General features: G+C 44.0%; 1 protein-coding gene across 1 annotated transcript; it reads right to left on the bottom strand.

The window, feature by feature from the left end:
* Positions 1 to 3,466: 3,466 nt before the first annotated feature.
* Positions 3,467 to 7,458, bottom strand: LOC311034550 (uncharacterized protein; the record flags this gene model as incomplete). Its single annotated transcript, XM_084042430.1, has 10 exons — positions 3,467 to 3,982; positions 4,127 to 4,218; positions 4,399 to 4,460; positions 4,641 to 4,755; positions 4,886 to 5,185; positions 5,292 to 5,597; positions 6,184 to 6,216; positions 6,449 to 6,521; positions 6,628 to 6,777; positions 7,414 to 7,458. The coding sequence occupies 10 exons, from the start codon at positions 7,456 to 7,458 to the stop codon at positions 3,467 to 3,469; spliced, it is 1,692 nt and encodes a 563-aa protein (XP_083898556.1).
* Positions 7,459 to 11,173: the final 3,715 nt, after the last annotated feature.

Raw genomic sequence — 11,173 nt, 5'->3', positions numbered from 1 at the left:
CATCCATAATGGTTTGAATGGTTGGATGGATCCTATAGGCTCATCCATAATGGTTTGAATGGTTGGATGGATCCTATAGGCTCATCCATAATGGACCAAGTTCAAAACGAGAAATCAACCCAGATTATTTTACATAGAACATAAAAGGATAAGTTACAAAATAGAAATAAGAAAATATTAATATACATTGAGGGCCCTATTTTGTGCCCTGCGCTATGCCTTGGCACTATATGCTACCCGTTAATTACGCACAAGACAGCTGGTGCTGCCTCTAAATGCTTAAAGCTATACATAATGTAAGGGGTAGCGCAGGTGTTTTAGAAATATATAGAAACCTAGATACCTCATTGGCCTCTGCAGTTCGTTGGAGCAACTGGTATCGCGGCCGCCATTTTAGAGGAGGAAAGCTACCATTCAAAGTGACTACTGGCCAATCACAGCACGTTGACTACTGGCCAATCACAGCACGTTGACTACTGGCCAATCACAGCACGTTGACTACTGGCCAATCACAGCGCATTAACTACTGGCCAATCACAGCGTGTCTAACTGACTTTTGCTGCGCTGCTGCCTCTTACGAAAAGACCCGCCCCCACCTGCCTCTGATTGGCCTACCGAACGCCCCCTTCTGTGACACAAGCGGAAGCTTTCCTCCTCTAAAATGGCACCCGAGATACCAATGCCTCAGAGCCGAAGGAGGCGTCTACCTTTATATGTCTATGGTTTTAGGGATAAGGATGGTGGCTAGGGATGGGTATCGTTAGGATTTCTACGAGTCCGGTTCCGGTTCCGGTAATGCTTATCGGATCCGGTTCCTATTGGTTCCATATTTCGGTTCCAAAATGGTAAAAAAATAAGAGGTCAAATGTTTATTTAATAGAGATGCACCGAATGGAAAATTCTTGGCCGAAACCGGATACCGAATACAGGAAACACTTGGCCAAAAAACGAAAAGCCAGAAATTATTAATTTAAAAAATATATATATAAAATGTTTTTTAGGGGGGGGCGATGCGGGGAGGAATGTGGCTGGGCTGATTGCGCTCGGAGAGAAGCATGCAGCTCTTTACTCCTCCATACAGAGAGACGCAACTGATGTATACTTCTCCATACAACGGTGTTTACCGGATTTGTGATTTTTAATCAGATTGTGCTGTTTGTGTAGGACTTCTAAACGCCTTTGTTTGAACGGCTTTTAGCGCGTCTAGGAACCGATATGCAGAACCGAAATTACATATTTTCTATGGGTACCCGGTACCGACCATTTCTTTATCGGTTCGGTTCTTACTTGGAACCATATTTCGGTACCCAACCCTAATGGTGGCACAAAATAACAACTTGGCCACGGGAACGGCCCTTATGTTATCCAATAAAAACATTAAGATGTATTGTTCATAACAAGCCTCGTTTAAAAACACCAATCAAACAGCAATGTTTCCCAATATAAAAAAGACACAACGCATCCTCCTATAATTTGACAAACCTCTGTCTGTCTGTCTGTCTGTCTGTAGTGGTGTCATGGTGAAGCTGCCCGGTTCTCCTCAGTTGCTGGAGCAATTGCTCTGATTTTGCACACAGCCATTGACCATTACCATCTGAACGCAGCTGCGCAGGCCGTTTTTGAATTTCATCAAATCTCAGCTTATTATTAGCGTTTATGTGTCAAACAATGGGAGATCACGCTGCGAGATCAGGGTTGCCAGGTTTTTGTGCGAGAAACAAGCAGCAAGGTCTATGAAAACAAGACCAACCGAAGCGAGCCCTACAAGCAACAAGGTCTATGAAAAGAAGGCCAAACGAAGCGACTTCACACATATACATTGCCTCTTGGAAAACAGCCAATCTACAAGCTCACAACACGTCCCCACACCCACCTGCACTTTCACAACCAACGCCAAAAACACACTACCACCAATATTTCCCCTAAACCGCATACAATAGCCAACATGGCAATGCCAGGGAGCCACGTTCCATTCTGTGTCGCGCCTCCGTGGTGTGTGTGTGTGTGTGTGGGGGGGGAGATGATAACCGCATACAATAGGCCAACATGGCAATGCCAGGGAGCCACGTTCCATTCTGTGTCGCGCCTCCGTGGTGTGTGTGTGTGTGTGTGTGTGGGGGGGGAGATGATCGCACCACAACTTGGGTCCGCGGCCGTGTATGCGTGGACACGCACGTGCGCATGTATGTACATTCTGACACACACACACACACACACACACACACACACACACACACACACACACACACACACACACACACACACACACACACATCATGGTACATCCTCATGCGGCTAGAGCCGTGCCCCGTCGCGAACGCACACACACGGGCGTCGCACAAACACAAATAATGTACATTATTGTGTGTGTGTGTGGGCGACGGGGGACGCCTCCGCCTGTTAGATCTGTATATGCGCGGGTGTTTGTGTGTGTTCTGTGCCTCCACGACGGGATGTGCGTGTGGTGTGTGTACACACTACAGAGTACAAACTCACTTTCGATCCCTGATAAACTGTCTGTTCACAGCGCATAAGCCAAACTGCACACTTTGGGTGCTCATGTCCCCCTACGGGGTGTTGGTCTATAGTGATTGTAGCATGAGCTCAGTTCGGGGCTCTACTCAGGCTGGCAGAGGGAGTGTAGCGCCCAGGATTACAAGCTTAGGCAATTGGCACTGGGTGAAAAAATGGGTTACAGAAATCGTGGGATACAAATTTAAAGAAACAAAAAACAATAAAATTACAATAATACCTTATTATTAACAGATCCTCAAAAGCAGTGTTCAAAATGTAATACTTAAAGTTTAAGTATTACATGTTTTGAACTTTACTTTTACTTTTAGATTTTAAGTCTTAAACATCTAAAAGTAAGAAGTTAATTATATAAAGAAATCTATATACATAATTTATTAACACATCTCCACATTCTATTGTGCCAATAGAAGCAAATGTAATGAGATCAATAGTTGTGTAGCTCAGACTCACTGTGTTCACTGTGTGACAATCTATGACCTGAATGACTAATGAACAATGACACAAACACCTGGGCCGCATTGACATGTACTGTGTACAGTAGGATCAATAGATGCATTTATTGATAACTAATTACTGATAGTTATAATGACTTGATGAAACACCATGAGGGTGAAGACAGACACGGTCCAATGTGATCTGATCTTCAAACACAGAGCTCTTGTTCCCTGTAGGTGTCATTGTCTTCTGACTTGTATCCTCATGAATGTTTTCACTGAAGACTTTATCTGCCTCTTCTAAACCTCACTTGGTCTTTCTGATACATTTACAGTTCAGTGTAAATGTTCAAACCTTGACGGACAGTTATGTGATGGATGTGACATGAACTCCTTAGAGATCCATCTCATACACGTGGTGTCCTGGTTCTTCACTGGGTCCGGTTTCAGACCCTCCTGGCAGATCTATGTTGTCATACTCGTGGTATTCTGTCTCTTCACTGGGTCCAGCTCCAGACCCTCCTGCTAGATTCTATGTCGTCATACTGGTCGTATTCTGTCTCTTCACTGGGTCCAGCTTCAGACCCTCCTGGTAGATCTATGTCGTCATACTGGTCGTATTCGGTCTCTTCACTGGGTCCAGCTTCAGACCCTCCTGGTAGATCTATGTCATCATACTGGTGGTATTCTGTCTCTTCACTGGGTCCAGCTTCAGACCCTCCTGGTAGATCTATGTCGTCATACTGGTGGTATTCTGTCTCTTCACTGGGTCCAGCTTCAGACCCTCCTGGTAGATCTATGTCGTCATACTGGTCGTATTCGGTCTCTTCACTGGGTCCAGCTTCAGACCTTCCTTGGAGGTTTATCTCTTCATACTGGTGGTATTCTGTCTCTTCACTGGGTCCAGCTTCAGCATCGGAACCAACAGTGTTGTAATAAACCATGTCAACGTTCTCCCGTCCTACATTATAATAAACTCTGGTCTCCACTCCTGCTCTCCGCCCTCTGGTGGCCTGGAGACACACAGCAGCACACAACTTGATCTTACTGGATCAGATCAGGTTCTCTTCAATACAAACAGTGGAACTACTTAATTTATATTCTGGTCTGGTATTGAATGAAGATGAATAAAGATTGAATAAAGACGTATACATTACCTTCCAGACACGATAGAGGACATAGCTTATCACCACCAACAGCAGCAGCATTACGACTGTAACTTTGAGGATGTTAGATGTCAGATGAGAAGCTGCGAGAGAAAATATTTTACAACATCAGACATTAAGTAAAGATCAACTCTCATTAAAAAGTTTATTTGATGTAATTATTTAACAATTGTTAATTTATGTCATATTAAATCCTGCTTTATGTATTTTTTCTTGATTGAGTTTCATATTGTGACTTGAAAAGTCAATGTAATTCTGGTTACCTGTGACAGTGACAGAGAGGAACTGGCTCTTATTGTAGAAGTTATTTGAGTAGAGGAACTGGCTCTTATTGTACAAGTCATTTGAGTAAACATTTAAGCGATAAATACAGCTGTAGTTCCCTTGGTGGGTGTGGTTTGCAACAGGAAACAGGAAGTTGGCAGAGTGATTGACAGCTGGCTGGGTGTAGTTGTGTGTTGTGTTGGATCCAGTGAAGGTGAGATGGAAGGAGCCTCCTGGGTACTGTGGCTGGATGGAGCAGCTGATGGAGAAGCTGTAACCCTCCATCACCTGTTGCTGGCCCTCAAAAACCCCGTTGGAGGAGGAGAAGAAGGTGATGTTTGGATTAAACGGCAGATCTGTAAGACAGATGAGGTGGTTGACTGAGATAGATAGATAGATAGATAGATAGATAGATAGATAGATAGATAGATAGATAGATAGATAGATAGATATGTATATATGCCATTGAGGAAGTCACTGTTTTACCTGAACAGATCACCTCCAGTCTGGCAGCAGAATTACCAGAAACCTTTGTTCCACACTCTCTGAGTGAAGACTCAGACCCAACACAGGACGATGAAATCCACCAAACAGGTTCACGTGTAAAACCAGAATTCGACTTTCTTGAAAAAGCAGAGCCACAGTCCAGCTGTCTACACACTACAGATGATGACTTCAGGTTCCAGTCAGACCAACCATCCACTGGTCTCCACTCTCCCTGGTGTTTCATCTCCAGTATACCAATGCAGTTACTGCTTCCTCCCACCAACCTGACATCAGCAGACTCTGTACAGAGACAAGAGAGTAAACATTAAAGAACAAAGTAACATCAATGTCATTAGAAAATGATCATCAAAAATATAGTTTATATATAGTATATATAGTATTTTACCTAAGCAAGTGAGTTCAACAGTCTTGTTAGGTGAGCTGGTGTTTCTAGTTGAGTCTGAGGTTCCACAGTCCAGGAGAACAGACTCATTGCCTTCACACTGGAACTCTTTGGTCCACATTGGAGTGTCCACTTCTGCATAGAGCGCCCCCTGGAGGACTGAAGGGACCCCACATCCAAGCTCCCTACAGACCACCTCTGCATCCTGTTGGTCAAAGTCACCTTCATACACTGAGACCCACGACGGATTAGACTTCACCTCCACTCTGCCTGAACACACACTAGTCCCATTCACCAACCTCACTGACTCTGGAGAGAGAGAGAGAGAGAGAGAGAGAGAGAGAGAGAGAGAGAGAGAGAGAGAGAGAGAGAGAGAGAGAGAGAGAGAGAGAGAGAGGGAGGAATGCATCATTTCGAGAAAAAAAAGGTCCCATCGTATGCAGTGTTCATTATAATGTAAAATATGAATTTATTTAACGACAGCAGAAGTTAAATGAAACTTACGTGTATATGAATGCATATCATGGAACTTTAAACACAATACATTTCTAACAGTAAGCCCATAAACAAACTGAATTAATATTTCAATATTCAAAGAGAAAGAAAATAACTAACATGAAACAATGTCCTCCTCTAGAGCTCATATATATCTAAGCTCTAAGTCTAAGACCTGGCCACAAGACACCTTAAATAACTAATGGTGTTCTTTACACATGTTTAATCACTATTTAGACAACCAGTATAGTTACTGGTTCCTCCCAACAACCTGACATCATCAGACTCTGTACAGAGTAAGCATTAAAACATATTACTTCACATTAAATTAAATTACAACATTACATCACTTTATTTCAATACTGTAATCTATGATCAGTTGTCTTTCATCTTTGTTTACCTGTTGAGTTGTGTGTTGGTTTAACCTGGAGAACTGAGGAGAAAAAATCATCAAATAAATGAGTTTGACTGTAACAGAGTACATGGATCCTCTCTACCAATACAGCAGCTTGTTGATGTGTTGAAATATACATCCTTTGTTTCTCCTGTTTGATGATATTTATTTGATATTCACAAGCTGGGAATGACTGATAATTAAAAATGAAATGTATGATTTATATCTAAATTTAAAAAAGTGTGTGCGTGCGTGCAAGGTTTCAACTCACAGCAGTTCTCACAGTCGTCTATCGTGTCACATTTCCACGAGAACGGAATGCACTTTTCATTCTTACAAACAAACTGATGGGGGAGACAAAGGATTATGTTTAGAATCAGTAATGTATCAAAAGCAGACATGAGACATAAAGTCATACAGCGTAACACAAGTGAAGGCGAGGTGAATCACCTGGCTGGCAGTGCAGTTGGACATGCACTGCTTGCCATCAGCTGCCAAGTAGAAGTGGGTGGGACAGGAACACTTGTAGCCTCCTCCAGGTGAGAGCAGACACAGGTTACTGCAAGCCTCCATTGTTGGTCTGACACGGGTGACCGGCCACTGCAGGGAGGAGAAAACATGCACAAACATGAGAACACACACCTATATGTTAGAATAAAGCAATAAGCCAGACCAGGCTGTGGTTTAATGTGAGTTTAGAGCAGCTATGAGGTGTTGTTAAGGATAATTCCTTTTAACAGGTCGTTCATGAAAGTCCTTGCGGTCTTGTTTCCAATGAGAACCTGTGAGCAATTAGGGATTAAGAGTCTTGCTCAGGGACAAATTTCATTTCATCGACGCATATGCTGGGATGGCCTGGAATCGAACCTGGGGCAACCAGGGCCTCTGGCTCCCTAGGCGGGCTCACTAACCACCCAGCTATGGCCGCCCCTAGTTGGGAACGATGCAGAGAGTGACTACAACCCTCTAACTGTTCTACAATCACTGTAAACCACCACCTCACATGGTTTATTGCTTTGATAAAAAACAAATACGGCAACATGACAATCATAGACAACCCAATTAAAACTGTATTCAATATTAATTTCACTACAATAATTAACAATCATTTCTACAAGAAAATAGTCCCTGAAAATAGTCTGCCTGTAAACAGCTAGGAGGGTGCAGTGTAAATGCTCCTCTTACCTTGCTATAGGAACAACTAAATCAAACAGTGATTCATCCATGGAACGTTACGGTGAATATTGTAAACAAGATGGTGGAGCAGTGATACACATACATGTGATCCATATGTGTGGTTATTGAGTATTTTACAACAGGATTCAGCCAATCAGAATCAAGCGATGACCTTGATAGTTCTATCAAGGTCATATTACTACTACTACTACTACTACTACTACTAATACTACTACTACTACTAATAATAATAATAATAATAATAACTAGAAAATGTGCTCCTCGGAGCACAGGTCTCCGCCAGCGGACCCGTGCTATTTTAACCAAAGGAAATCACTTACCCTATCTTTAACCATAGTTTTCTAGAAATGTTCTAATTCTTACCAAAGATAGAACAGGTTACTATATCATAGCAATTATATTATCTCACCACTCAAACAGAGAGCGTCTCCTTCCCAAACCCGAATGGTTCTATTCAGCCCCCCGCCCACAGGAGTGGCCCAATTCACTCACAACTTGCTACAAAAATCGCTCATGAAAAACTATATAACCTCCTACATTCCATTTTCCACCTTCACATCTGTCTCCTTCTCTAATAATCATAAAGTGCTATATATTTCATCTCGCACTTTACTTCCGGATGGTTCGTTTTGCACCTTCTTTGCCACATCCGTCACGGGACAGAAACAAGCCCTGCCGTGCTCTATGGAAAACAGCCCAAAAGCGCGCCCAAATGAGCCCAAAATCGCTTACACACAAAGCAGACCTGGCACCCCATTTCAACGTCACAGCAACATGCAGCCAATCAGCGTCGACGGCAACGCAGCCTACGCCAATCATGTGTGAGAGATCTACAAGCTATGGGGCAGAGACGCCGTGTGCCATGCACCGTATCTTAGCAACAACGAAAGCGCTCACTCTCATTGGTCGTGTCACGCTAAGAGCAGTTCCCAGACAATGGCATCTCAGAGAGCTTGCTGTTGTGTTTATCTATGGCTGTAGCCATCAGAGTCAGTCGCAGCGACGAAGGACAGGACGCTGTGATAGTTGGCATGTAGCTAACGCTAACGTGGCTGTCATGCCTGCAGCGGCTGTGCAATCACTTTGTCAACAATGCACGTTCGTGCGGTAACTGTTATTATTGCTGCTCCGTTAGTCCATTGTAGATGGTGTATGTTGTGTGTGTCTTCTGGTGTAGCTCCACAGAAACTCCAGTAACTAACGTAATGGCAGGACCGCCCCGTGCAACGCACGTTTAGGCTGCATTATGGTCATGTAGTAATTTCAGATAATTTCGCCCCGATTAGGGCAGTGGCTACCGCCCCCCCCCCCCCCAAAAAAATCATATTTGAACTGGGGACCCCCCCAATTTTGTTTGACTCCGTTCCACAAGTCAATATTGTGAAAATAGCCGATCTACAAGCTCACAACGCCTCACGTTGAGAGGCGTTGTAAGCTTGTAGATCGGCTATTTTCAACATGTTTGCCTCTTTCTTAATTTATTTGACAATGTGGCCAATGTTTTATAGTATAGTTTGTTGACTACTTTTGCTGCAGTAATGCTCTTTTCCTTCACTTTAGCTTTTTTATTGTCTCCGCCAGGCCGAAAGGGATGGCGCGAGAGTATGTTTTACCCCCTGTCCGTCCGACGGTCTGTGGATAGCTAATCTACCGCATCGTTGGCTTGATCGCAGCGCAACTGTGCACACACTCCCTGGATGCCAATTCAGAACCTCTGCCCCATTTCTTTCACATGGCCCTGTTATAGTGCCACCAGGAGGCCGCTTTTTGCAAAACACATTTTCTCACAGTACTGCTACATATTTTGTCCTAACATCACGCACATCGATACACAGTATCTCTATAGTCATTAAAAAAACACGCTCTTTCAGATTTTTCATTTTCCATCCTGCTTGACTAAAAATGGCTTCCACAGTTTCCAGGACTGCTCCGTTTTGACCAAAATGCCTCAAATTATGAACACAGCATGCACTTTCCGTGCAACTTTGCACCCACATTCCCACTATGCCGAGCAAGAAATTCCACTTGAGATTTTTCTAATCAGCCTCATGGTGGCGCTATAACAGTCCGATTTGTGTTTTTACCTATACCTGCACCAATCTGTGTAAAACTTTGTATGTGCACTCTCTAGAGGTCAAGGAAAAACCTTTCCCCTACATTTCTCACATCTACCTTTTATAGCTCCACCAGGAGGCCGCCTTATGTACAACATATTTCTTTACATTACTCCTTCCGATTATATCTACATTTCACGCAAATCGGTACACATGATCTCTATAGTCATGTGATCAAGACGGATCTGTTTAATCTTTCATATTCCATCCCGATTGGCTAAGATTCACATCTAAAGTTTGCACAAAATGCCGCAAATCATGAATGCAGCGTCCGATTGTGGTCAACTTTGCACGCACATTCACACTATGTTGAGGAACAAGTGCTACCATTTTAACATTGGCCTGTGGGGGGTCCCCACCGACTCTACCTGGCCCTTAGGTGGGCCCCACCTAGGCAATTCTATGTGGGGCCGAGGTGGGTCTTAACTGCTATGCCCATGCGGGCTATAAGTCGCTTCTACCTGGCCCTTAGGTGGGCCCCAACTAGCCACGTTTATGTGGGACCAAGGCGGGTCCTAACTGGGTTTGCCCATGCAGGCTTTAACTGGCTTCTACCTGGGCCCTAGGTGGACCCTAACCAACCAGAGTGCAGTGCCCATCGCTCCAAATGTTGTGACGTCAGGGCTCTCAATACTGCACATTGGTGGAGGAGGAGGGCCCGCAGGGCGCCCGCACACATCGCTGAACCAATGGTAGCCCACGGACGTTTCCTCTGGAGATTTCAAATCTGCCCCTCTATGCCACATATCATCCGCGCTACAGGGTCTTCACTGACCGAGCCACGGCCCCACTGGCCCTCATGACGCTATGCCACTTATATGCGCTGCCAAGTGGCCGCGGGCGCTACGTGGGCGTGGCGGCGGGCTAGACGCGAGGCCCTGCGTAGCAGGGCCGAGCTTCTAGTTATAGCAATAAGTAATGAGATACAGAGGTGGTAAGCAACCACAATCAAATCAACCATCGAACAGTCATTATTACTACACCAAGCTTCAGACGATGATTTGCTGCTTCTTCAGTTCGCGTACTGGGAGTTAGTTGCATTGTGTGATCTCAGCTGTGATCTCAGTTTGTACTGGAAAGTACTGTTCCTGATTGATCCTGTCTAAGCTATTTATATTACATCAGAATATGTAATATAGACCAATGTTAGGTGTTCTCAGACGGACACACACACGCACGGTCGGGTAATTTGTACTGGAAAGTACTGTTCCTGATTGATCTTGTCTTACCTATTTATATAACATATTGTGATGTCACATGCAGCTTGACCAATGTTGGGTGTTCTCAGGCGGACACATAGAGACGGACGGAGAGGAAGAGATACTCTCCATTAATCCTGTCAATATTACATATTGTCACGTGTCACTTGACCAATGTTAGCTTGGCTGATGGATATGTGTGGGGAAATTGGGAAACTAGGGAAACTGCATTTCAGTCTTTGTTAGATGTGTTACTAGACACCTTTACAAACACATTGGTGAGGATTTTTGGTAAGGAATTTATTCCAAGATTGGAACTTTTTCTGCTAATATCCCCTGACTAAATATTAGCTTGGCTGATGGCACTGATGTCACTTCGAAACATGTAAACAATGTTGCGAAGTGACACACCTATTTATAGGTATGTATTTCGTCAGGCGTCTCGCTAGCCAATCAAAGCACACCCTTTCAACATATTGTCAAGTG

This window comes from Gymnoscopelus microlampas, assembly GCF_963454915.1.
Source record: "Gymnoscopelus microlampas genome assembly, chromosome: 19".
In the NCBI taxonomy this organism is placed as follows: Eukaryota; Metazoa; Chordata; class Actinopteri; order Myctophiformes; family Myctophidae; genus Gymnoscopelus; species Gymnoscopelus microlampas.
The sequence above is the reverse complement of the archived record's forward strand: the minus strand, read 5'-3'. Positions and strand labels throughout refer to the sequence as shown.